A 25298-nucleotide genomic window follows, 5' to 3' on the forward strand; every position below is an offset into this window, starting at 1 on the left:
CTTCTCACCTGAGCTCTGTGTGGTGGTGAAGGCAAGAACTATAGCCTCTGAACCTTCCCTTTACTAAATAATTTCCATCATTGGGCCTCTTCTCAGGGCCAGCCAAGAGTAAAGCACTTTATGCTGATTGGTTCATCTTTACAACAAATCTAGGTGGTGAGCAGGATTACACTCATTTTACCAGTGAGAGCAAAGATGCCCCCCATATAGCTAAGCAACTTGCCCAAAAGGAAGCACAGTAAGGACACAAACCCAAATCTAACTATTAGCAAAATAATTACTAGAGCTTGAAGCAGAATCTAAGCCCTGCCCCAAACCAGCTGAAAGATCACTGAAGTCAATTCACTCCTCTGTTCCTATTTCATCAGTCAAATGTGGATAACCACAGGCACCCATTGACACTTATATGAAAAGTAAATGAGCATGGATGAGAAAATCCAAGTGCTTTGTACACCTAGAAGGCCCTTTGCTCAGCTTAGTCTCTGGATGTGGGATGGGCTTTGGAGTTAGGCTAACATTCATCAAGCACTTATTCTGTGCTGGGAACATGCTTTATCTCATTAAATCTTCAGTACAGCCTAAGATAGGTTCTATTATGGTGATAAAAGCTATTTCACTTCACTGTTGTATTAAGTGAAATGCATGTAAAGTGCTTAGCAGTGTCTGCCACATGAAAGTACTAAATGAATGGTAAACATTATCATTAGACCAAGAAAGATTTGCCTAGGGCAGACACACTAGTCTGGGACTCCAGCTAAAATGTTCAGGTCCTGAACCTCTCCCTTCTAACCACCAGGGGGCAGCAGCAGGCATCTCCTCCACACAAAGGCTGGTGCACTTCCCCTGTCCTCCACCAGAGGGCGACCATCAGGGCAGCTGGATCCTGGGGCCAAAGAGGTAGCAGCCTGTCTCTGAATGGTCCTTTGCCTTCACAGTTGGACCCAGCCTTCTAGGGCCCTAACCAACCCAGATGAGTCAGACCGGAACCAAATTAATAAATACAATTCAGGATTTATTAAAAATCAGGGCTCCCTGCTGTGCCCTCCTGGCACTAAGTAAATAAATAACCAGAGGGCACAGCTGGGGAAAGGGGAAGAGAAATCAGATCTCAAGACAGATTCTTTAACTACCCAACTCCCCCTCCCCCTTATGGCTCTTGGGACATAGCACCAGCAGGCACCTCAGTCCAGGTAGAGTGTGGCCGGCACCAAGGCATGTCTGCCCTGCCCAGGAGAGGAGACAAGCCCTAGGGTCACTTGTTTCCAAGCCCTTGATGACCCCAAGACCTGCTCACCAGGGCTGAAGCACCAATAGGAGGCACCTGAGGGTGGTAAGGAAGAGGGGAGGGGGAAGAGGGTAACAGAACCTACGCTGCAGAAGCAGCTGAAAGGGGGTCCTGCCCCCTTTCCAGGTTCAGCCAGTGCCTGACAGAGGTCATGTTCCACCCCCTTTCTCCTGGAGCCCTGTCTGTGCTCAGCTGAGGATCTTCCGGGGCAATTCAACTGAGGCACGGATGAAGACTGCATCATCCCGCACATAGTTTCGCTTGCGGATATCCTGGTGGGAGATGAACTTGGGGTAACCAAAGCCCAAAGAACTCTCATCCAGGGAGCCCCGCCAAGTGCCTGGTTTTTGGAAATTCTTCCAGTTTGGGTCAGGGTGAAAGGTCTCAGTGACATGTTGTGGCTTAGCCAGCCCAGGGTCGCTCTGATCCAGCAGGGAGAAGGTGACACGGCGGGCAAAGGGCCACTCAAGGAGATTGTCAAAGGCACCTGGCAGCACACGAATATACAGCGAGAGATGTGTGCCTTCACCACTGCCATTGCCATTGAGGAATGCAGACACCTGCAGCTTGTAGCCATACTTATGTGTGTAGAAGGCCGGGCTGAAGCACTCAAGGTTGGGCTTGGCTTTGGCCTCCTGTAGCCGCCGCCCATAGCTGCCAATCTTCCAGATGAGCACACCATCACTGCCCACCGACAACTCCTCCAGCTCTCGCCGCAGCTCCTGCAACTCCTGCCGCTGCCTGCTCACCAGGGCACACATCATGGCCAGATGCGGCTTCACACTCTCCTCCACATGCCGTGCCATTGCCAGCTTAGGGCACTGTTGGCAAAGCCCCAGGCCATGGGGAAAGGGAGGAGAATTATCAGTAGGGGCAGGCCCATGTTAAGGGGAGGAGTGGGCACAGGGTGGCAGGAACTCAGCTCTGAGTGAGGAAGGTTGAGGGCACTGGGAGGATGAAGCTGGCCCGCAGGGGGAAGAGCTGAACGCTTCAGAGCAGCAGAGCAGGGACCACCATGGGCTCGGGCCCCCAAGTCTACGTCTGAGGCTTCAAGGACCAAGAAGGGGTTGACAGGAAGGAAGAGGGGTATCTCACCCTGTGCTTGCAACCGGAGTCTTTGAATGGACACAGCACCAGGGCAGTGCTACAGCTGTCCTTCAGGTGGCCTGGCAGGTCCTCCCGAGCCACAGTGCCCACACCACACTGGTTGGGGCAGGGCACAGGCAACCTCGGGCACTGGTACTGGTGGCTCTAGGGTGGCAGAGACAGTGTTCAGTAGCCTGACTCCCTGCTACCTGCCCCACAGCCCAGTTCAGAAAGGGCCTCACCTGGATGGTGTCAAAAACGAACTCCTTGGTGCAGTAGGTGCAAGGCTGGGTGCGCTTGGGGCACTCAGAGGTGGCATGCTGGGCCAGCAGCCGCCGCATCATGCGGGCACCACACTTGTTCTCACAGTAGACACTCTCTTGGGGACACACGCCCTCATGGCTCTATGGAAATGCCAGAGGGACTGAGTTAAGGAATTCCTGGGCCACCAGGTGCCCCACTCTCCCTCTACCCTAAGCCAGGCCCCACCCACCTCAAAGGCCTCCCCACTGAAGTCACAGCCACAAAACTCGCACTTGAGGCGCCGCTTTGGGCAGTCATGTTGCAAGTGTGCAGGCAGATCTCGGCGGCTCAGCTTGGTGGGGCAGCGATTGGGGCAGGGGACTACATTGAAGCTGCAGGTATTCAGGTGACCCTGGTAGGAAGGGCTTTGGTTAGTGCTTGCCAAGGGAGGGGTAGTCCTCACCCAATCAGAACCTCACCTGTAGGTGACGAAGTGGCCCACTCCAGCGGCAGCCCTCCTCACTGTGGATGCAGCGGATGGGCAGGCCCAACACTTGTACCTCCAGTTCTGGGTCCGGGTAGATCTGGGGACGGGAGTGGGGGAAACTGGTCAGGGTCAGAACCTGTTACAGTCCCCACTTCCTGCCTCCTCCACCCCCAGATAGGCTAGCTCTACCCTAGAGCCAGTAACAGCCTCTCCTGGGCTATATTCCCCTCTGTGCCCAGGGGAAAAGGGCACAGCAGGCAGTATCTATTCCATTGCTGGATTCTAGGGTCCCCAACATATCTGCACATTCCCTTTGGAGTAGCAGCCAATCAGTCTGCTTAGTCAAGCAGGCAGCTCCCAAACCCTCTGCCTCCTTCCCTCTGGTAGAGGGGTCCTGGCCCTTAGCCACAGGTCTGGCCTGCCACCCAGAGGGGTGGGGAACATTTCTTGTGGGCACAGAGCAGCTCTGTGTACCCCCACAAGCTAGGTATTGTGCCTGCCCTCCAGGGCAAATAAGGGCCTCATTTGCAAACTGGCCTGGTGGGAGGGAACAGGCCACCTTTGTGGGGGCACATGATTCGGAAGCCGTAGGTTGACATTGGCCCTGAGCCTACTGGCTGCCAGCAGCTCCAGCCTCCACCAAGGACAACAGCCTGTACCTGGGCCTCTGCCTGGCTCTGTGGACTCACCTTGGCATAGTCCAGAGGAAGCTGGTCCTCAGGGCATTTGAAGACTCCTTCACTGTGAAAGGAGAGGAGACAGAGTCAAGGCTCCACACTATGGGAAGGGAGAACCCCAGGTCCCACCCCCTCAGCCAGGGCAGCCGCCTTCCCTCACCAGACTGGTTCCAAGCCAGCCCCACCTGAGAGGGTGAGCAGAGTCCTGAGGGTACAGGCTTCCCCAGGACCCCAGAAGATCCCAGCTCTTGTACTGAGGAGGAGAGTTCTGGGTCCAGTGGAGGCAGAAACAGCTGCTTCAGACAGCATTTGGCCAACAGGTGGCAGTTGGCACCCCTCCCCCCAGGATGGCAGCTGGACTGGGAAAGAACAGGCTGCCCAGCCATCCCCTCCCCTAAGGTTAGTTTTCACTGGCTGGGCTGAAAGCTGATGGGGGGGACAGGGTGAACAGGGATGGGCTGAGATTAAGAGCCAGGGCTTCCCAACCCCTATGAAGGTGCCCAGCCAAGAACCACGGGCAAAGGTCAGCTTGGGGCCACCTTACCCCATCCTTTCCCTCCTTCTTATGAGGGTGTGTCTCCTAAAGCAAAGAGGAGGAAAGGCTCACTCCAAGGCACTGTGTTTACACTCCTAACCACTTCTCACCACCTGTCTCTGAGAAGGGGCTGAATATCCCCAGTTTTGCAGATGAAAGCACTGAGGCTACAGCTGAAGCAGCACCTGGGTATGTCTGTCTGATTCCACAGCTTGGATTGGTTGTTATACTGTACAGCACATAGAAGAGAGGCTAGGGCAAGAAAAACTGTCCCGGCGAGCAGGCCCGAGACTCTGCTCATAGCACAGCATGCAGCTGAAGCCCGCTGATCCAGCTTGCTGCTCTCCCTCTCCACTCATCCCCACCAGGCTGTTAGCACTCAAGGAACCTATTAGCATGCCTCCTTCCACCAACATAACCTTGCTGACCCTAGCCAGGACCAGTCACACCTGGCATTGCCTAGACAGAGCAAGGGCTCACTCAGCAGGACTGAAGGCCCTCAGGCATGGTATTTCTGGCAGGTGTAAGTCAGTTATGTGGAAGGCAGGCAGGAATCAGGCAAAAGCAGAAGCCACATGGCAGCCCTCCGTAATGATACTTTGCAGGACCTGGGTAGTTCATGCCCCAAATCCCCAAAGGATTTCTAGCACCCACCTCCTCTCCCTGACCCCACTACTACCAAGCAAAGGATACATGCCCAGGCACTGATGAGGTATGCCCATGCCCACAGGGCAAGCAGCCTTCCTGGACCAACCAGGCAGGAATGGGGAAAGGGGGGTGGGCCATGGGGAAGGGGGGGTCTGCTTGGCTGCTTCAGGAATGTGCTGACTTCATGGTTTTGGAGACAGGGAGGGGACTGGGGCAAGTCCCCAGGCTTGGAGCAGATTAGCCTGGGCAGTTTGGGGCCCAGCCAGGACAAAGGTTCTGTCAGTGCTAAGGGCACCCTTGCCTGGACAGTATCGTGTGGTCGTGAGGGGCAGAGCCTGTTCAACCACCTCTTCCCTCCTCCCTCCAGGGGCCTCAGCAGCAAAATTCAGGCACTAGTGACTAGGGGAAAGGGGGAGGCAGGGGCAGAGAAACTGCTCCAGGCTGTGCAGTGGAGGCCCAGGCCCAGGGGAGAAGACAGGATAGGGGGAGGGGGTTGTGGGAGAGGAAGAGGGGATTTCCGGGAGGAGGAGGGGCAGAAGCAGCAGAGAGGGGCAGAGGAGGTGGAGTGAAAGGGGCCTGGCAGCCCCCTCCTGGATCCTTCCCTGAGGTAGTGGGGGTGGGTCAGCTGAGTTGGGGGGGTTGCTCAGCTGGCCTCATCTGGAAACCAGAGGGCTGGGGAAGGGCACTAGAGAAGACAATGGGACTGTGTGTCTGTAGGGGAGGATGTGTGTACACTTCAGGGAGGAGGGAGGAGGGTGAGGGAAAAGGAGGAGGGGGCAACACAGCAGCTTGTGCAGGAGCATATGTGAGGGCAGGAGCCTGCCCAGGCTGTGGGGAACAGAAAACAAAGAGCCTGCTGAGATTTCCGCCAGGCTAGGGGCTGCAGAGGACAGCCCGAGGGAGGGAGGGAAGAGGGAGAGTGCACTAAAGGAAGGAGCCCACACCCCTCAGCAAACAGCCTCCTGACACATGGCAGTGACTGACCCAGCCTCCCCTGTGATCTTGGCACACGACCAACCCACACCTGGCCTGAGCAGTTCCCAGCATGAGCAGGAGATTCAACACCACAGGGCGCCCAGAACTCAATGGATGCCTAGAGCCAAGGGGTGACCTGGGTCCTCAGAGAACAGGGGACTTTCAGTAACACACAGGGTGGGCCCCTCTCCCTAAAATCTACAGACTAAAAATGGTACTCAAGAGTCCCAGGGGTAGGAGGGACACCCAGGTTCCTGCTTCAGGGGAGATCTGAGGGTCACTGTCCTCCCTCTATTGTGTGACCACAAGCAGCCCGGACTTAAATCCCAGTTAAGCCTTTAAGAAACTGTGTGGCCATGGGCAAGTCGCAGCCTTTCTTTCAACCTCGCGTTTCATCATCTGTGAAATGGGAGAACAATAGCTGCCTTTCTTGTAATGTTCGAAGAATCAAGAGGTTGGGGAGATGGGTGAAAGCTCGGGAAGTTTAAGGTGCGGCGCAGGAGGGAGGGTTCTGTCCTCTTCCCAGAAGGATTCAAAGTTCAAGGGTGAGGCCGCAGTGGCTCCCAGGTGAGGGGGAAGGGCCGGCCGCGGGTCAGGAAGAGCGTCCTTCCCCACCTCCGCTCCGCGGGAAGGTACTGAATTCCTCCGAATGGGCGCGGGAGCCGATGGCACCCGCAACCCTACGGATTAGTGCGCGGGGTTCTCCCTCCCGGCCTGACGTCATCGCCGCCCCGTGATGTCACGGTGGGCGCCCCTGAGGTCACCGCGCCAAGGTGCAGACAAAGGCCTGGCGTGACTCCGACCTGGGCCCCTCCCCATGCGGTGTGCTCCCCCTCCCGCGCCCGCACCGGCATCCCCGCCGTCCCCGGCCCGCACCTGAGGAACTCCTGCAGGCAGGTGTCGCAGAAGCGGTGGCCGCAGGTAGAAACCTGCACGGGCTCGCGCATGGGCTTCCCGCACAGAGGGCACAGCAGCCGCCGCTTGGGCTTCTCCAGGAACTTGTAGTCGAAGCCGGGCATGGCGGGCGGGCACGGGCGAGCGGGGCCGGGCACGCGGCGGCCCCACAGCCCGCGCCTCGCTCGGGCCGCGCTCCCGGCTCCGGGCGGCGCCGACTGTCGGCCACGGCGGGCGCTCAGCCCTCCCGCCCGCGGGCCGGAAGAGGGGGCGGAGCCGCGCCCGCGAGGTCCTAGCGCCCGGCGCGGCCGTTCTCCGCTCACCCCGAGCGCGTGGCTTCGAGGTTGGCCCTTGGCCAGGCTCGCCCCCTCCCCAAGCAGGGGCTCCTCTTTCTGCTTGGGAAGAGAGATTGTGGCTCTGCTTCTCCCCAGAGCTGGGGAGTGGGGCAGGGGGCAGCTGGCGCTGGATGGGCCAGAGGGCCCCGGGGGACGGGACGGGCCGCGCCACAAAGGTTTGCCTCTCCCGAGTGTACAGCTCCGTCTCGAGGGCCACGTGTCGCCCCGGAGCCCGGGACTCCAGCTTCCAGGTGCTAGGCAGCCGAAGCCTGGCAACCAGATCTTGGGATCCCGGCTGGGGAGGGGAGGCAGGGCTGGGCTCTGGGCCAGAGGAAACTCGGCCCCAGCCTTAGGCTGCGCCCACATTCCTTCCTTGACCACGGCCCTGCAGCTGAGATCGGGGGCCCAGCCCAACCCTGGGGTGTTGGGCAGCCACTTCCCCCTCCTGAAGAGACCACACTCTAGGCAGGCAGCTGATGTTTTTATTGGCTCTACTTCCCAGTCATCTGGAAACTGGTCTGGTCCAGCCAGTTACCCTTTCCCCCAACCTGTTTTGGAGGAATGGCAAAGGGTGAGAGGCGGGTGACTGCAGTTCCCTCAGACCTCCCTGCTCCAGGCAATGCACAGGCTAGGCGGCTGGAATGACCTCTGGAATGGCCTTCCAGGCAGGCCCCAGCTTGACCTGCTCCAAAGTACTGTGCTGCTGTCCTAGTGGGCACCAGAGATGCATTTTCTAACCGGGCTGGGGAAAGAGGCACCATCTGAGTAGAGCCACATCCACCTCCAGCCTTTTTCTGTCAAGGCTCTGAAGACCACCCTGCTTCCAAGGGTTAGGTCTGGCTTCCAACTCTAGCCAAGCTGGACCCTCGGGGCGTTGACTTAAGAAGGAATGGGGAGGGAAAAAAGAGGTGTTAGGGGAATAGGGTGGGTTGAGTTTTACATATCCACGGCCAGAAGCAGGGCAAGGGCTTCACTAGTTCTTAAACCCCATTAGACATAATCCAGGGGGCGCGGATGGGGACAGTCATGCTTCAGGCACCTGTACTTTTCAAGAACATTCAGAGAAGCAATATCAGGGTGGCCCAGACGTGTATCCAGGTGCCTTACGGGGGAGCTGGCTCATCTGTGACAGCTAGAGAATACAAAAGAGAAACCTCTGCAGCCTCCCAGAAACAGAGCCTCCAACAAGCATCATCCACTTCTGTTCCCAGTTCTACACTGGGCCCTGAACCTGCAGACCAGAATTAGAGGTTCAAACTAAACTGGACTAGGCAGCAGAGGAGAAAGAATGCACTTGGCCCCGGGGAACAGTGAAGGCAGCTCTTCAATGAGGCCCAGAATTACCCACCCTTGCCCACCCCAGGCAGGAAACTCAGTTTTATCCCACAGCTTCTGCTTTCATTTATTTGGGGGGGGCTAAAGATGCTTTTAGTGATTTGGGCTGTTACCACTGGGGATAGGGGTGTGGGCAGGGGCCGGCTGGGTTAACCCTGTGTGGGTGAGGTGGAAAAAGTTATAACTCACGGCGTACAGCCAGGAGGGTGTTTCCATGGCAACAGGACACAGAAGACACTGTGTAGGGGTGTGTCTCATCTAGCTGCACTGGACGAGGGAGTCCAGCATCTTCATCCCTCCTTCCCAGTCGACCTCTGGCCCCTTTGCCCCAAGAATATACTTCACCTTCTGCCAGAGAGAATCCCAGAGAGGGAAACGGGAGAGGACACAGCTTAGTGAGCAGCTGTCCTCCCAGATTGCCGTAGCCCCCACATAACCCCCATTGCCCATGGGCCTGTCCATGCCCCGATCTGCCCTCATAGTGCCCACTAATCACCTGCCCCAATGGCTACAGTGAAGGCATCCCCACAGGCCACCATTGCTATCTTGATGCCCTGGAGGCCTTGCACTTGACAGGGTGCCCGGCTGACCCGGCGAGCACTGGTACCCAATTGCCCATGCTGATTGCTGCCGAAAGTATAGCAGTCACCAGAGGCTGTAAGGGAGGAGAGAGGAAAGGAAGAAAAGGGGTGCCTCAACTGAGGTCCCAAAGAAGCCAGGAGAGTCCCTGTCCTACCTCCCTGTCCAGGTCCTACCCACCAGTCACAGCAGCTGAATGAGCAGTGCCTAGGTCCACACTCAGCAGAGTCTCCTGGTTCAGGGGCGCAGAACCTAGTGGTGTGAAGCTCAGAGCCTCCTCCACTTGCTGGTGGGGGGCAGGCTCCTCCCCCATGGAGAGGTGGTCCAGGCCCAGCTTGTTGAACCTAAGGGCAGAGCCAGCAGCCATGCCGAAATGACACAGGCAGGAACTAATGCAACAGGGGACACAGATCCCACCCACAGCACCCTCAGCCCTCCAAGGTTCCTGGTGGGGGATAGGCAATGACAGATGGAGCATTAGAGCCAAATATGGCAAGGGGGCAGTCTAGTCATCCTGGGGCACCTATTTACCTGTTGCTCCCACAGGCCAGGACTCGGCCAGGCACAGTGAGGATCATGGAGGAATCAATGCCACATACAACCCGCTGGGCTTCCTGTCCTGGGGGCATGGGCACCTGCTGGGGGCAGCTGTAGGACTCCCTGGTGCCTAGTCCCAGACGGCCTATAAGGAGAAACCAGGATGGGGCTAGATTGAGCTTTAGGGTTGGTGATGCCAGGATGAGGACCCATGGAGAGGCAGTAACAGTGTGAGTGAAGGCTGCCCGTCCTTGGCTCCTCTTTGGGTCAAAATCCTATTCCTCCTTTAAAGCCCTGTTCAGTTGCTACCACTGCACCTCCAGGTGGAGTCCCTTGCCATTGCTTGAATTCCCACACCTCTGGGCCTTGGGTGGAGCCCTGATGCTGTCTGTCCTCTGTCATGATGATGCATCATCCCTCCCCCGACCAGTGTCCTCCAAGAGGACAGGAACCCCAAGTTATCTCTAGCTTCAATGCCCAGCTTGATGCCTGACCCAGATGAAATCTCCCTCAGAAAGTACCTGAAGGAAGTGGTATCTTGTTCATCTTGTTTTAGCACCCAGCACAGGGTGGGCACATAGTGAATGTACAGTAAAGATTTGCTCAGTGAATAAATGAATGGAATTGGAGAGAAAAGAGGGAGGAGAAAATGGGCCAATAGGTGGAAGGTGGGTACGAAGGGGAACAAATCATGGCTGCGGGTTGCTGTGAGATGCAGCTAGAGGCTGAAACAGGGTGGAGAGCTTACCACCATCTCCACGGCCCCAGGCAAATAGTTCTCGCTCAGTGGACAGAGCCAGCACATGAGAGGCCCCACAGGCCACCTGCACCATCTCATAGCCCAGCAGGGCCTCCACAATGGTGGGCTAGAAAGAGAGGAAACTGTGAGCAAGGGGCCTGGACTCAACATCCCCTGTAGGGACAAAGTTGGAGCCTGCAAATTCTCATGAGATGACTGTTTCTTTAGCTCACCACCGCCACCACCACCACCACAACCACAGCAACCATTGGGGAAGCCTGGTCTTTTCGTACTTCCCCTGATGCTTCCCAGAATAGGTGCAGCCTGCAAGCTAGAGGGACTTGTGGTTGCTGAAAATTCCCCTGTCCCCAACCTGGGTGTCAGCTCTCAGACAGGCTCCTTGCCATCTCCCCTATTTCCTCCTCCCCAAGGCACATGCAACACCCACCTGGCTGATGTCATTGAGGCTGCCATGGCCTAGGCACCCATTGCTGCCGCTGCCAAAGGTCATGATGATACCTCGGTCTTGAAAGGGGGCAGTGAGGAAAGGAAAGGGAGAGAGATTAGGCTGTTTTTCCAGATGGACCCATCCAACCTTGGGTTGGAGAAGCACGAAAAAGTTGCGTGGAGGCCAAGGCTGGATGAAAAGGGGGAGAGATAAGGACAGGGGTCTCTTTTCCCAAGTGTATGAATTTGGACAAGTGACTGAGCCTTAGCTTCCAGATCTGTCAAATGGGATACTATAACTACCTTGCCAGGCCTATTGTGAAGGGTAAGAGATTGTGTAAGTAATTCCTTGGTGCTTAATAACTAATAGATAGAAGTATTATTGAGCAGTCTGTAAGTGACAGGCAAAGAGGGAAGTTGCTCTGGGGGACTTTCTCATCGCCCCCTCCCCCACTCCCTGCACAGGGTAGTCTCCAGGCACACTAACCAGTCAGGCAGGCTGTGAAGAGGTCCCCGCAGGCCACGTGCTTGATGGTCACACCTGACTGGCCCTCCAGGAAACGTGAGATGAACTGGGGCTGCTGCTGCTCCACTGCCCCAGGGAGGAGCGGGCCACCACCGACGCCTAGAGGAGGAGCCTGCGGAGGGGACCAGGGAACCTAAGCACCCCCTTCCTTAAGGTATGCCCTCCCCCCACTCCGGGCACATCCCAGCATCCTCTACCTCCCACAGGATGAGGCGCCCAGAGCGTGTGACACCAGCCTTCTGTGTGCGCCCAGTGGCCACCTGGACCACCTCTGTGTTGAGCATTGGCAGCCGCAGAGGAGCGCTCAGCCCCCCACCCCACGCGTACACGGATGACAGCGGTGGTGGAATGGCTGGCCGTGCAGGTCCCCGGGGGACACCTGTGGGGACAGCTCATCAGGCCTATTAAATTGGTGGGAATGGCATGGTGTCCAACGGGAACTCAGGTCAGCTGGACTTACCCCTGCAGCGGGCACTGGTGGTCCTGCTCCCTGTGCTGCCAGGGGCCATGGGTGGCCCGGTGGCCAGGGACTTCTCTGCCCTGCGGAACAGATGGGAGCCTCAGGACACGGACTGACCCTCTTTGGTATTCCCACACACAGGAATGGAGGACTTGCCCTGAGGGCCCCTATGTACCAGTCTTACTGTGCTCCCACTGGGTGCCCCCTGCTGCCCAGGGCCCCCTCCCCCACTCCCTGCACAGGCCTCCGCATGCGGACGCTGCCCAAATCTGTGTGGAGGTTGAGGAGGGCACGGATGCACAGGGGCTGCGCCATGATGTGGCTGAGTGGTGGCCGCTGCGCTGGCTCCAGGCTGAGCAGACTCAGGACTAGCTGGCGCAGCTCAGGGCTGTACCGGTCAGAGATGGGTGCAAAGGTGCCGCTCATGATCTTTAGCACCAGCGCTGGCAGGTTCTGTGAAGGCATCAAGTTGTGGGGTTAGCCAAAGCCTCAGGCCAGGCTCTTAGGGAGCTTCAGCCCTAGCCCCTCATCTGATGGGTGGTCATAGCCCTGTGCTCAGGAGACTTCAGTCTGGTGAGGGGACTCCCAAAATGATAGGGTATCCAAACCCTGCTTTCGAGAACCTCTGATAGGGGAACTGCAGCTATGTCCTCAGAAACACTGGGTTGTTGGGAAAACTTAAGTATTGCCTTTAGGAGGGTCCCTAATCTGATGGGGGAACACTGCCCGTAGGAGCCCTCAGTTTAAAGGGGGAAGCCCTAGCCGGTTTGCTCAGTGGTTAGAGCATTAGCCCACAGACTGAAGGGTCCTGGGTTCAATTCCAGCCAAGGTCATGTACCTCGGTTGCAAGCTCAGCCCGTCAGGGTGAGTCCAGGAGGCAACCATGTCTCTCTCTCATTGATGTTTCTCTCCCTTCCACTCTCTCTGAAAAGCAATGAATAAAATATCCTCAGGTGAGGATTTAAAATAAATAAATAAATAAAGGGGGAACCCAAGCCCTACTCATAGTCTGAGGGAAGCTGTGACCCTGCCCTGGGGTAATCCACCAGTCTGATGAGGGAGACCTGATTCAGCCACAAGAGAAGAATCACAGAAACAGGTGGAACCAGGGACTTTAGGGGGGTAGAGAGATTTCCCAGTTGTCCCCTTGGGAGTGGTTACTCACCGCAGCCTCGAAGGCCCTCTTGAGGCTGGCCAGCTCATAGAGGACGCAGCCCAGGGCCCAGATGTCGCTCTTCTGGTTGTAGGGCTTGCCCTCACACAGTTCAGGGGAGATGTAGCATGGAGTGCCCACCACCTGCAGGACGGAAGCTAATATTACAGCTCAGGAAAGGCAGACCAAGGGCCACTTAGAGACAGCTTCTCCCTCAAGCAGGCCAAAGTGCTTCCTCCTTCAGGACAACCCAGCCAGGGGCTAAGGGGTCAAGGTCTTGGGGAGTGGGGTGGGAGATAGGGGTGCAGAGTGGGCCTTGACCCTCAAAACCTCTAGCACCCTTGAGATCCCCTCCATGCCCAGTCACCGTGTAGGCCTTGCTCTTGCTGCTAAGGATCTTAGAGATGCCAAAGTCACCAATCTTGACGACCATGCGATGTTTGTCAAGAAGGATGTTTTGGGTCTTGAGGTCCCGGTGCAAGATGAGGTGGGTATGCACGTGATGCAGTGCAAGCAGGATCTGCACAAAGAAGTGCAGGATGGTCTCCTCCTCCAGCAGGGAATTGCAGCGCTTTTGGATGAACTCAGCCAGGGTGCCGCCTGCAGCCACAAGGGACGAGTCAAGATCCAGTCTTTTCCAGGCCTGAGACTTCCCTTTTATGAAACTAAACTCCCAGACAGGGCAAGGGCCTCCCACCATCACACTACGGGGGTCAGAATTCTATACCTCTGACCCTCATCCAAGCGCATTCCAAGGAGGGAAGCTGGCTAATCTGTGTCTGTCTGTCCCATAGGTGAGAGGCCCTTGGAACTGGCCAGTGCAAGGAGGCTGGCTCACCTGGTGCATATTCCATGGCAATCATGAGGGCTTTGTCCTCCAGGAAGTTCTCGTAGTACTCAATGACATTGGGGTGGTTGAGCAGCTTAAGGACCTGACACTCATTTTGGGCTGCCTGCCGCTCTTCCTTAGTCATCTGCTCCACTGGGATCTGCTTGATGATCACCAGCTTCTGGTCCGCCTTACGCAGGCACAGGTGCACAATCCTAAGGACACAGAGTACAGCAGTGGGTACCAGCTTAGCCTCCAGCTATATATCACGCTGGGAAGACCTGGTGACTTGATGACTAGACTTAAGAAGGGAATGGCACCCAGACTAAGAGGTCATCTAAGTGCACAGAACACTGAGTTTAGGAATGGGGAGGACTGACCACAAGCTCTGTGTGACCTTGGGCAAGTCATTTAACTTATTTGAGACTCAGTTTCACTATAGGCATAAAGAGGCAAAGTTAGTCTTCATCTCTTTAAGTTTCCACAGACTCTGAAGTTAACTGCCTGGGTTCAAATCCTGGTTCCTCCTCTTACTAATTATCTGGTCCTGGATTACAGAATTGGAAAAAAGAATTGACCTCACATGGGTTGCTGAAGGGATGAAATAAGAAAATGCGTATAGGCATTTAGCACAGTGCCTGGCACATCAAAAATGCTCAATGAGTGGAAGCCATTCATATTATCTTCTTTAAGTCTGTGGTCAGTGTCCATAAAAGCAAGGTTCTTGTTCATTCTTGCTCACCACTATATCCCCAGTGCATAACCTAGTACATACCCCAGCACATAGTAGGAGCTCAATCGGTATTTGCTGAATGAATGGACTATAAGGTGATCATCAAAGAATCAATCTTACATCTCCAGCCCACACCTCTCCTCTGAGCCCAACTCACATATCCAATTACGCACTTTGCATTTCTATTTGAATGTCTCACAAGCATCCTAAATTTTAACAAATTCAAAAGAAAACTCTTGATTCCTGCCCCAACACCTTTCCTTCTTCAGTCTCTCCTGTCTCAGCAAATAACACCATCCCCCAATTATTAAAGTCAGACACCCAAAAATCATGCCAGAATCTTTCCTCAATTTCACACTAACACATCAGCAAATCCTGTTTCTACTTCCAAAATATTGTGAATCCACCCATTTTCCTCTGTCTCTGCTAACCCTTGGTAAAATCATCATTTATTGCCTAAAACACTGCACTAGCCTTTAAAATGGTCCCTTGCACTCTTGTCACCACAAATCTAATTTCCATACAGCAGCCAGAGTGATTTAAAATTTATTTTAAATTATTATTGATTTGAGAGAGAGAGGCAGGGAGAGAGAAACATCGATTGGTTGCCTCCCGTACATGCCCCAACAGACTGGGGATCGAACCTGAAACCTGGGTAAGTGCCCTGACTGGAAATTGAACAGGAGACCTTTCAGTGTGCTGGACAATGCTCTAACCAACTGAGCCCCTCCAGCCAGGGCCACAGTGGTATTTTTAAAATGCGACTATATCAAGGCCCCGCCCAGCGTGGCTCAGCAGTTGAGCATCGACCTAGGATCCAGGCGATCGGGGTTCGATTCCCAGTCAGGGCACATGCCCGGCTTGTGGGCTCGATCAATGACTCTCTCATCATTGATGTTTCTATCTCTCTTCCTCTCCTTTCCTCTCTCTGAAATCAATAAAGATATATTTTAAAATGCAACTATATCAAGATGAAATCCTCTGGTTACACCTCTTCCCTTTACACTGCAAATAAATTCAACAGCTTTACCTGAGTTTATAAGGCTAGAATCTGGTCGCCACCCTCACATTTTATAGTATTAAAAAAATTTTTTTTTAGCCCAGGACAGTGTTGCACCGTTGGTTGGGCCTTGTCCTGTGCACTGAAAAGTTGCTGGTTCGATTCTGGTCAGGGCACGTGCCCAGGTTTCCGCTGATCCCTGGTAGGTGCCGTGCAGAAGGCAGCAGCCAGGAGGCAACAGATAAATGTTTCACTCTCACTGGATGTTTCTCTCTCTCCCTCTCCCTTCCTCTCTCTCTAAAAATCAATAAAGAATATTTAAAAATAAAAAGGGATAGCATTCTTTACCTTGCCCACTACATCCCAACTGTACCAGTCTTTTTCTCAGCTCCCTGAATACTGAATTTTCCCCCACATGAGGACCTTCACATATGCTGTTTCTTGCACCTGAAAAGCTCTGCTTTCACCGTCAGACTGGTCCTCATTCCTCAAGTCTTGACTTTAAACTTCACCTCTCAGAGAAATTTCCTTGACCACCCCAAATAAGTACTTACCGGGTGTACTCTGTTCTCGCAGCTTGTTAATAGCTGCTTTAACAATGTTCTGTTTATTGTACATTTTTCCTATAGGCTGTAAGTTCCGAGAGGAAAAATCACGTCTGTTTTGGTCTTCACTGTATACCCAGCGCCGAGAGCCTGACGTATAGTCAGCGCTCAGCATTTATCGAATGAATCGAGTACGGAATCGGAGGCCGGAGCCCGGCGCGGGCGCATAGGCTTCTGGGGGCGTGGCCTCATAGGCTCCTGGGGGCGTGGCCTCCTCGGCGGCCAAGTCGCCCAGCCGGGACCGGGACCGGAAGCTTGGGCGGGGCTTCCTAGAGTGGGCGCTCACGCCTCGGGGCGGGGCTAACCGGGCAGAGATTTCGCGGACAGAGTTGGGGTGTCTTTTCCCTCTCCCTGAGTGGGTTCCTCCCCCAGAGCCCTGGCTCACCCGAAGGCACCTCTCCCCACCACTCGGATCCGCTCGTACTTCTCCATCTCATTTCTCAGTCACATTTCCGGAACCCCCTACACCCAGACGCCGCGCGTGCGCGGACCGGCCCACTCTAGAGCCACGCCCCCTACGCTGCAAAATAATTGCCGCGAGCCACAAGTTGAGCTACCTGTAGGTTCAGTCTTCACACCTCTCTTTGAGGGTTTGCACCGTTTCTGCAACCCGGATCCGCAGGGTCACTTTCCAGGGTCCAAGGAAGGAAGGGGCGATATACCATTTCTTGGGCGCCCTTCGCAATGGCCTGCACGGTACCTTCCCACACGTGTGACCGCATTCGGCCCTCGCAAAGCTTCCTAAGACCCGAGAGGTACCCTGCACAAGCCGAGTGAGGATGGGAAGCAAGGACTGACCTCTCTCTGCCCCTCTATTTGACCACTAGTGACTCTGTTTCGGAAAGAAAGCAGAATCTCATTGGCACGCAAACGATACACACCACCAAAACTGAACCGAGAGCGTCGCTCTAGCTCCAAGGGGCAGGGAGCTCAGTCAGTTTTGTTTGCCTAGGGAGGGACTAGGCAAACTCCGACCTGTGCAAGTAGATTTACCTACGGAGAATGTAACATGGTTTCCAAGCTGTCCCAACTAGTGACTATCGCGCTTATCAGCACTCTCAACCCTTAGCGGCACACACACAAGCTAGCAGAACCTCCTTGTGTCAGGGAGAAGAGGAAAGACAGCCGTTTGGCCGACACGGGTTCTAGGCTTCTGCCCAGGGGTTAGTACGATTGTTTAGGGCCTTGATCAGAAGTGAATTTAATTTCAGGTGTCTCCCTGGCACCTCCTGCTCTGCACGAGTCAATACAAGCTCAGTTAAGGACCAAGAGAATGGTGATCAGCTAAGAGATGGCGTCCCTATTTCCGGGTGAGGAATGGGGTGTTTATCTTCTGCTCCCATCCCACCCCTCAAAAGGGTGTCCAAACCTGCCCAAGTGTAGTGACCACTAGAAGGGCCCCAGAAGCGCCCCTTGCGGACTCGGGCCGGTGTTGGCTGGAGGACAAAGTTGCCCTGTGAGCAAAGGGGAGCAGGAGCAAGCGCCAAGGGGGAAGGCCGCTCACCTGGGACACTCGTGCTCTCACCTAGAAACCGATCGGGACTTGGTTGACCCAGGAGCCCCACAGGGTTTAATGTGTAACCTTGGAGCCATCAGGGGAGGCAAAGCAAACACCCAAACCTTTCAGCCCCTGGGTCTCTGGGCCTAGGATTTCTGGCTTTTCTTCCCTCTCGCAGCACCTTTTCCCTCGCACCCAACTACAATCCCCGCCCCCCCTTTTCCTATCCCCTACTACCGGCCTGGCTTTTAGCCGCTCCTCTGTTCTCCAGAGTCTGGTTGACTAACTCTCCCCCAAAAGCAACTACCTCGTTTCTTTTGGTGGTGGTGGTGGCGGCGGGGAGGGGGTTGGTATCGAGCCCACGCTACGGTGAGTGCAGGCTGACACCTAGTGGCCACAAACTGAAACTGCGCCAACCCGCTGGCCTGAAGAGTAAGGGTCACCCTAGCAGCCTGGGCAAATCGGGCGTATTTCCCGCTGCAGCCTCCAGGGAGCCCGGACTGAAGCAGGATTGTTACAGCCGCTTGGCCCCAGGAGCCTAAAAGCGGGCTGGGAGGAGGGGTGGTGATGGGTTAGTCAATCGTTTCTAGGCACGCAGGTAAACAAGTCTGTCTCTATCCTGAAGAAACTAGTGATCCAGTGAAAGTACAGGGACGGGTCAGAGATCATGGTCCGAGGCGTGGCTCCGACCCGTACCCAGGACCCGGGTTTAAAAGTCGTGGGTGTGTGACGGATCCTATCAGCTCTGCCAAGAAAGGAGTTGAGGGCGGAGGGAGTTCTCGCAATACCCGCCCGAGCGGGGGAGCCGGTGGCCCCGGGGAAACTGGGGACGCGGGTTAATGAGGCCAAGCGAGCGAGTCGGCAGTCGGGAGGCGCCAGCGAGGGGTGCCTTCGTGGCGCCGCCCTAGGACAGCCCCCGAAGTCTCCCGGAGAGAGGCGGGGCGCGGTAGGCCCTTCGGGAAATGGGGCTTGCGCCCTCCGCTTAGCAGAGCAGCCGGAGGGGCGGGGGCAGGCGGACAGGGCGGGGCGGGGCGGGGGCGCGGGCGGCTAGGGGCGGGGGCAGAGGCCCGCCGGGAGGGGACGGGAGGAGCGAAGGGGCCTAGAGGGCTCCCGTGAAAACTGTGTGAGGCTGCCGGCCGGCAGGGGAGGCGTCCGGAGTGGACTCGCCCGAGAGGAAGCCCCGTTCTCCGAACAGCCCGAGGAGGCCGCCTAGAGGGCGGACAGACTGACGGCAGGGAGGGCCAATATGCCCCCACTGTTGCACCCCGCCCTGCTGCTGCTCCTGGGCGCCACGCTGACCTTCCGGGCGCTCCGGCGCGCGCTCTGTCGTCTTCCTCTCCCCGCGCACGTGCGCGCCGACCCCCTGCGCACCTGGCGTTGGCACAACCTGCTGGTCTCTTTCGCCCATTCCATTGTGTCAGGGATCTGGGCTCTGCTGTGGTGAGTGAAGAACCCGGGGGAGTGAAGGTGGCTAGGGGATCCCGCGTTACTCTCCCCATCACTCGCGGCGGGCTGAGGCCACGCAGTCTCACATGATTCTGTCTGGAAGACTATCCAATCCGGAGCCGCAGCGGCCCCAGGGGAACGGGATCTCACCTGGGAAAGCGGAGACACCTGGGTTTCAGCCAAGCCCCTCCTCGATCCCCAGTTAATAGAGCAAGCCCAGACTCCCTCGAGACTGGCAAGGGGAAAAGGGGAGTTGAAGGTCCTTGGGAATGGGAGATGAGCGCCTGCCTTCTTCCCTCCCTTTCAGTGTATGGCAGACTCCCGAAATGCTGGTCGAGATCGAGACGGCATGGTCACTTTCTGGCTATCTGCTCGTTTGCTTCTCCGCAGGTAAGTCTTGCCCACTAAGCATTTAAGTGGGTGGGGGAACAGGAGAAGCTTCGTATAATTCCCTTCATGACCTCTTCCCCCATCCCTCTGCTAGGTTATTTCATCCACGACACGGTGGACATTGTGGTTAGTCGTCAGGCGCGAGCTTCTTGGGAATACCTGGTCCATCATGTAATGGTGAGAAACGGGGTGTGGTATAGGCCTGGTGCTAGCAACTTTAGTCTCAGCCCTGTCTTAACTCCATTCCCACCGTGTCCCATGCTGTGCCCTTGGTTCACTGATTTGAGGCCAGCAATCCATAACTTCACCTAGTACCTCACACTGTAAACTCTACACAGGGATCAAAATTTAATGTGTTGAACTCACTATAAACTATATGCCAGAATAAAGCAAATAGGGGAAGACTTTCCCGCCCTCAATCCGATAACCTTGATACTCCCACCAACTTCCGGGAAAGCCTTGGCATCTATTTCCTAACCTGTTCTCATCTTTGCCCTCTAGGCCATGGGTGCCTTCTTTTCAGGCATCTTTTGGAGCAGTTTTGTAGGTGGGGGTGTCCTAACACTGCTGGTAGAAGTCAGCAACATTTTCCTCACCATTCGCATGATGATGAAGATCAACAATGCCCAGCATCTCCTCCTCTACAAAATTAATAAGTATGTCAACTTGGTCATGTATTTTATCTTCCGCCTGGCCCCTCAGGCCTACCTCACCCATTTCTTCCTGCAATATGCGGGTCAGAGGACCCTAGGCACCTTTTTGCTGGGTATCCTGCTCATGCTGGACATCATGATCCTCATCTACTTTTCCCGCCTCCTCCGCTCGGACTTCTGCCCTGAACCTGTGCCCAGCCCACAACACAAAGACAAGTTCTTGACAGAGTGAGAGGCACAGAGCCTGGGACTTGAGGCAAGGACAGCAAACAGCCAAGAACAGCCTCATGCATAAACTGTGATGAGAGCCCCAAACCCGGGGCATCCAGCCTCTCCACCTTTCAAGCCTGCACCCACTATTGAAAACTAATGAAAGTGCTCCTCTGAAGTCCTTGTCCTTTCTTGGGCAAGGGGTGAGGGAAGCAGACAGACCGGTTGGACATGGTAGATGGGTGTGGGGACAAAGTGCTACCCGAAAGCCAGCTAACCCACATTGCCCTGAAATGGATGCTAATGAAAATTCTGGGTATTGGTTTCATACAAAGCCGCCGCCTCCTCTTCCAGGGATAAAGGAAGGGGTTCCTGTAAAACTTCTTGTTTGTTCACTTACTCCTATGACAGAGAAAAGTTCTAGTTGTCCTAGGACAACTAACCCTAGTCTGGGTCATAAATATCTGCTGAGCTCCCACCGCCAGGATTGTAACAAGTATGGTGAAGTGACAGTGCTGAGTGTTCCAACAGGGTTAAGTAGACCAAAGTCTTGCCCAAACTCATACCACAGTATGGCCCCCCCAGCCCAACCAGAAATCAACATAAAGAAACAATACAGTGTAAGATTTTTATATTTAGAATTAGCCAGCTGGACTCAGTTTAGATGATCCCAATCTGAAAAACAAAAGGGAGCTTTGTTACTGGAAGTTGAAATGTGAAGATTAAACTGGAATGTCATGATTAAAAAGCAAAATGTGGGCATAGGGTAGGACCTATTACGGAGAGGGGTGCAGTCAGTCAGTTAAGACTAATCAGCAAAAGTCAGGCTTTGGTCACTAACAGACACATCATCTGCACCCAGGGGGTGGGTGTTAAGGAGTTTTGTGGGAAAGGAAGCTTACTTTGTTAGCAACATCCAAAGCATCATAGTCAGGAGCCAGTCGAACGTATGCCTTCTTCTCTCCATCAGGCCTAGGGTGGAAAAGGCAGCCTTAATCCCTGCTATCCTCAGTGCCCCCATACCAGGCCCCCCACCTTGGTCACCTGGGGCACCAGGGGTTCCTTTGTCCATGTCATTCTTTTCCAAATAGTGATTTGTCACCTGCACAGAGGAAGCTAGGGAAGCCACTAGGCTACAAATAAAGCCAATTCCCTTTTACAGAAAACATCACAGGACATTTAAATCCAGGTAATCTGACATAAAAACAGTTGTTGATTTCTCAAAAGTCCATACTCAATATAAAGACTACAATTACAGCAGGGGCTGCTCATTTCTCAAGGCTTGCACACTCAGAAAACTACTTCTGACTCCAAAAGCAGCATCAAGGATTTCATACTATTCAGGTTTCCTGGCTTTTCCTTTTTAAAAAACGTATCTTCAGAGGAAGGGAGAGGGGGGAGAAACATCAACGATGAAAAAGTTGTCACTGATCAGCTGCCTCTTGCACACTCCCAACTGGGGATCAAGCCCGCAACCCAGGGATATGCCCTGACCAGGAAAACCTCGATCTCCTGGATCCTAGGTAGATTGCTCAACTGCTGAGCCACACCTGGCTGGGTATGGCTTCTTTCTGACTTGAGGCCCCAGCCTCCCCTCCCAGCCCATGGGGTTCCATTCACCTGATCAGGGTGTTGACTTTGGCCACGTCAATGTCGTAGAGCTTCTTCACAGCCTGTTTGATCTGGTGCTTGTTGGCCTTGACATCCACAATGAACACAAGTGTATTGTTGTCTTCTATCTTCTTCATGGCTGACTCGGTAGTCAGGGGGAATTTGATGATGGCATAGTGGTCAAGCCTGGGGAGGTAAAATGCAGTCACCTGGCCTGAGCCCAGTAGAAGAAAGGGTGAGCCCTCTTTTGGAGCCCAGGTGCATCAGACGATGAGTAGCAATCATTTTTGTCAGACTTTGGTCGCTGAACAGTGTCATCATCTGCACCCTGAAACCTAAGGACCTGGAGCCTCAGCCTGGGAGCAAAACCATGTGCATTTTCTTTCTCTCGAAGGACTTTCATCCTTTAAATGATTAAAGAATCATCTTTGAGCCCCAAACCCCTTCATTCTTTATTTGACCTTAACATTTATGACGGGATTTCTGGAGAAAATTTAAGACTTGAGAAGTTAAAACCAAAGAGCACAAAGCTAGAATTCAGCATCTTGGAACTCAGGCTAGAGTTCCAACGAACGTTGGCGCTTCACTATAAGGCTGGGCAGGCCAGGCTTTTCTACTCTCTTTGGTCACTAAAAACCAGTTTGAGGGCCATCAACTCTTGAGAGCAACCTTTTATTTACAGCTCAGGTTAAACTCAGTGGTTTGAATGCCCCTACAACAGTTTTTCCCCTGAAATTCAGAGGAGCAAGGCTCTGTTCACATGGACACTACCATCCCACTTTGAAGCTAGAGGTCAGGTCTCAAACTCTTATTACACTAAATACTAGGTCCAAATGGGGGTAAAAAAAAGTCTGTCAAGTGCTTTCCTCCACAGCCGACGCAACCCACTCTCCGCCTTTTTCTTAGGAAGCAGTGGGAGAAGCAGAAACCCATTTTCCACCACTATGCTCTACTCTAATCTTGTGGTTCCTAAGGTCAGTTATTAACAGCAGCATGACACCAGAATACTCAAGTTCCCTAACTTTTCGCCCATTTCCCCCTAACCATTACCCGAGTGTAAAAATTTGAGAGTGAAGTTTCCATACACTGTTGCTGGCCTTCACCATCCAATACATATGGATGGACCTCCTTTGTCAACCTTGAATCATTCCACATCCTCAACCACCACTCCCTTCAGCAATAGGTGGTATGAGGAACGAACTATAAGCCTGAAGCTCCAAAACAAAGAACATGTAAGCCCTTCTTTATACTTCCAAGAAAGTGGACTTGAACCTCGGCACTAACTCTGGGTTGTTTTAAACAATTCCTGCCAATAGTGTAAAAAACGTCTCCTCTTGTTTTGTTTTTTAAAATATATCTTTATTGATTTCAGAGAGAGGAATGGAGAGAGAGAGAAACATCAGTGATGAGAGAGTCATCATTGATCTGCTGCCTCCTGCACATCCCCTACTGGGGATTGAGATCGAAACCCACCATGTGCCCTGACAGGGAATCTAACCCCTATCTCCTGGATCCTAGGTCCAGGCTCAACCGCTGAGCCACGCCCCCCCTTTTGTTCTTAAGGAATCACTCTCCCCACACCCCCATTAGAGAAACTATTAAGTACACCTCAACATGTTTTTGAGAAACCATACTCTAAGTTTGGTAAGTTTCATAATTACCAATGGATCACCTTTCCTAGGAAATCAGGAGTCCACTTACTTCCTTGGGTAGCCAGTGGACTTAATCTTCCATGAGAGGATGACAGAGTTAGCCTGTGGCTATGAGAGACTTATTTCATCTGGACATTTTTTTTCCCTTAAAGATTAACTTTCCTGAAATAGTGTGGCCCATAGTTAGGCCTGAGTAAGTGATTTTTTTTCCTTTAAAAAGAAAAAAAAAATTACCAATGGAGGATAACCAAACATCTTGTTATGAGTATGGTTAGCTTCTTTTCCTCTTCTCCCGAGGTGCACTACCTTTGCCTTTCTCTCTCCTACGATCCAAGGGCCCTTCTGCCTCTATAACTTGATTCCTAAGCCTACACAGCCCAACTGGCTCACTTCTACTACCTCTGTAACTTTCTAAATAAGCTTTCTTATAATTCGGGGGGGGGGGGGGGGCGGGGGAGTACCGGGAGAGAGTACTGACTTGTTTCTCCTGGGTGCGCTCTTCCGAGGATATTTAGGCTGCCTTCGCAGCCTCAGTGTCTTCGGCCGTCGGAAGGTGGGTGACGTGCGGATCTTCTTTTTTTTATGGCTATGGACGCCTTTCAGCACTGCTTTCTTTGCCTTCAAAGCCTTTGCTTTGGCTTCGGCTTTGGGAGGGGCAGGGGCTGAGAAAAGCAAAGAGAATGAGGGTGTGGGATTAAGAAATCGAGCACTTCCGGCCTAAAGGACTGTAGTGGGCGCGCCAGGCCACATGTGCATCAGTGGTTCCTTTGAAGACATCACAAGTCTCAGGTTTAAAGTTTTTCCATCATATGCACGTTAATGGGGCAAACTTGGGAGTAACTCCAGGGGTATCACAGAGGAAAAAGTAGCAATGACCGAACGCTTGCCGCTTGCCAGAATGCGTGCTAGTAGTTTTATATATAACATCGCACAGCCACCCTGGCAGAGTATATAGCCGTCTATAATGCGGATTAAAAAAAAATAAGATAAGTTGAGGGCACTGATTCCTTACAGGTCTGGAGATATGGAGCGGCTCCGTGTGGATGCGTATAGCTCCCCACAGTCGGCTATCTGGCTGTCGGCTCCCTCCCCAACCCCCTTCAACTGAAGCCCAGCCCATGCGGTTGGGCCCGCGGACGGCGCAGCGTGGCCGAAACTGGAGGAGAAGCCCCGGGGCTGACACCCCCAAGTCTTAGCCCAGGAACCCTCCTTTCAGTCTGTTCACTCTGCGAGGACCCGCGGCCAGCTAGCAGTGTTCCCCCCAAGCGTCAGCACACACCTTCTTTCTTTGCTTTCGGCGCCATCTTCGTAAAAAGGGTTTCCGAGATCCGTTCCCACGGGCTTATAGAGCCAATTCTCACCGAAGACTCGCGATGCTTTTCACTTAAAGCCGATTGGTTGATCTATAGCGCGGCGCCCGCTGGGAATAGTAGTTAGGTTTAATTTCCTTCAGAGGAACTAAGCATGCGCTACTCCTCCCCTAGCAAGACTCTAAAGCTTCTTGGGAGTTGTAGTTTTTCGGAGACGTGTTTATCTGCTGCGGCGAGTGGATGGTGTAGCTGTCCGCCACTCGGGTCTGGTCCTGAGCGATTCCCATCTTCAGCAGCTTCAGGGAAAAGGATTGCAAATTCCAGGAGACAATAACACTGCAAAACTGTAATGGATATAATTAGATTAACTCAGGGAGGGTGTAGCTAAGTTCTGGAACGTTAGAGCAGAATGTGTCAGGC

At 54.0% G+C, this 25298-nt stretch overlaps 4 protein-coding genes and 3 non-coding genes across 8 annotated transcripts; 1 reads left to right on the forward strand and 6 right to left on the reverse strand.

The window, feature by feature from the left end:
• Positions 1–995: 995 nt before the first annotated feature.
• On the reverse strand, positions 996–7010 carry TRAF4 (TNF receptor associated factor 4). Its single transcript, XM_016201880.2, has 7 exons — positions 6813–7010; positions 3791–3842; positions 3094–3198; positions 2865–3026; positions 2614–2775; positions 2381–2536; positions 996–2106 (listed from the first exon to the last, which is right to left on the reverse strand). Exons 1-7 carry the CDS (start codon positions 6953–6955, stop codon positions 1474–1476), a joined length of 1413 nt encoding a protein of 470 aa, XP_016057366.2. The 5' UTR covers positions 6956–7010; the 3' UTR covers positions 996–1473.
• A 101-nt stretch (positions 7011–7111) lies between these two features.
• Positions 7112–16540, reverse strand: NEK8 (NIMA related kinase 8). The gene is made up of 15 exons (XM_087826485.1): positions 16494–16540; positions 13780–13985; positions 13309–13541; positions 12954–13085; positions 12033–12241; positions 11789–11868; positions 11526–11707; positions 11290–11440; positions 10804–10880; positions 10365–10482; positions 9611–9761; positions 9260–9423; positions 8997–9155; positions 8690–8848; positions 7112–8297 (listed from the first exon to the last, which is right to left on the reverse strand). Exons 1-15 carry the CDS (start codon positions 16538–16540, stop codon positions 8269–8271), a joined length of 2097 nt encoding a protein of 698 aa, XP_087682611.1. The 3' UTR covers positions 7112–8268.
• A 2227-nt stretch (positions 16541–18767) lies between these two features.
• TLCD1 (TLC domain containing 1) lies at positions 18768–21396 on the forward strand. The gene is made up of 4 exons (XM_016201942.2): positions 18768–19046; positions 19360–19442; positions 19537–19619; positions 19944–21396. Exons 1-4 carry the CDS (start codon positions 18853–18855, stop codon positions 20325–20327), a joined length of 744 nt encoding a protein of 247 aa, XP_016057428.1. The 5' UTR covers positions 18768–18852; the 3' UTR covers positions 20328–21396.
• On the reverse strand, positions 20922–24944 carry RPL23A (ribosomal protein L23a). Of its 2 annotated transcripts, XM_016201943.2 has the most exons (5): positions 24848–24944; positions 24047–24230; positions 21926–22102; positions 21208–21277; positions 20922–20980 (listed from the first exon to the last, which is right to left on the reverse strand). In XM_016201943.2, exons 1-5 carry the CDS (start codon positions 24870–24872, stop codon positions 20966–20968), a joined length of 471 nt encoding a protein of 156 aa, XP_016057429.1. In that variant the 5' UTR covers positions 24873–24944; the 3' UTR covers positions 20922–20965. The 2 variants fall into 2 exon arrangements, with proteins under 2 accessions (XP_016057429.1, XP_087682136.1); XM_087826010.1 differs by having other exon boundaries at positions 20922–21277; positions 24848–24934.
• LOC148091240 (small nucleolar RNA Z17) lies at positions 21093–21164 on the reverse strand. Its single transcript, XR_015715927.1, has one exon. It is a non-coding gene; the product is annotated as a small nucleolar RNA Z17 (small nucleolar RNA).
• Positions 22174–22244, reverse strand: LOC148091241 (small nucleolar RNA Z17). Its single transcript, XR_015715926.1, has one exon. It is a non-coding gene; the product is annotated as a small nucleolar RNA Z17 (small nucleolar RNA).
• Positions 24319–24383, reverse strand: LOC148091242 (small nucleolar RNA SNORD42). Its single transcript, XR_015715986.1, has one exon. It is a non-coding gene; the product is annotated as a small nucleolar RNA SNORD42 (small nucleolar RNA).
• Positions 24945–25298: the final 354 nt, after the last annotated feature.

This window comes from Miniopterus natalensis, chromosome 17, assembly GCF_054644295.1.
Source record: "Miniopterus natalensis isolate mMinNat1 chromosome 17, mMinNat1.hap1, whole genome shotgun sequence".
NCBI classification, from domain to species: domain Eukaryota; kingdom Metazoa; phylum Chordata; class Mammalia; order Chiroptera; family Miniopteridae; genus Miniopterus; species Miniopterus natalensis.

What these genes read in the sequence shown, in the direction of transcription:
- TRAF4 (XM_016201880.2), bottom strand. Translation starts at nt 6,955, where the DNA reads ATGCCCGGCTTCGACTACAAGTTCCTGGAGAAGCCCAAGCGGCGGCTG. An exon ending in TGCCTGCAGGAGTTCCTCAG is followed by an intron (nt 3,843 to 6,812) that starts GTGCGGGCCGGG and finishes CTCCTTTCACAG; the next exon opens with TGAAGGAGTCTTCAAATGCC. An exon ending in GGCCACTTCGTCACCTACAG is followed by an intron (nt 3,027 to 3,093) that starts GTGAGGTTCTGA and finishes CCTTCCTACCAG; the next exon opens with GGTCACCTGAATACCTGCAG.
- NEK8 (XM_087826485.1), bottom strand. Translation starts at nt 16,540, where the DNA reads ATGGAGAAGTACGAGCGGATCCGAGTGGTGGGGAGAGGTGCCTTCGG. An exon ending in TGCCATGGAATATGCACCAG is followed by an intron (nt 13,542 to 13,779) that starts GTGAGCCAGCCT and finishes TTGTGGCTGCAG; the next exon opens with GCGGCACCCTGGCTGAGTTC. An exon ending in CACCAGTGCCCGCTGCAGGG is followed by an intron (nt 11,708 to 11,788) that starts GTAAGTCCAGCT and finishes CTGTCCCCACAG; the next exon opens with GTGTCCCCCGGGGACCTGCA.
- TLCD1 (XM_016201942.2), top strand. Translation starts at nt 18,853, where the DNA reads ATGCCCCCACTGTTGCACCCCGCCCTGCTGCTGCTCCTGGGCGCCACG. An exon ending in GGGATCTGGGCTCTGCTGTG is followed by an intron (nt 19,047 to 19,359) that starts GTGAGTGAAGAA and finishes CCTCCCTTTCAG; the next exon opens with TGTATGGCAGACTCCCGAAA. An exon ending in GCTCGTTTGCTTCTCCGCAG is followed by an intron (nt 19,443 to 19,536) that starts GTAAGTCTTGCC and finishes TCCCTCTGCTAG; the next exon opens with GTTATTTCATCCACGACACG.
- RPL23A (XM_087826010.1), bottom strand. Translation starts at nt 24,872, where the DNA reads ATGGCGCCGAAAGCAAAGAAAGAAG. An exon ending in GCCGAAAGCAAAGAAAGAAG is followed by an intron (nt 24,231 to 24,847) that starts GTGTGTGCTGAC and finishes TGCTTTTCTCAG; the next exon opens with CCCCTGCCCCTCCCAAAGCC. An exon ending in AGCGCACCCAGGAGAAACAA is followed by an intron (nt 22,103 to 24,046) that starts GTCAGTACTCTC and finishes TTACCTCCCCAG; the next exon opens with GCTTGACCACTATGCCATCA.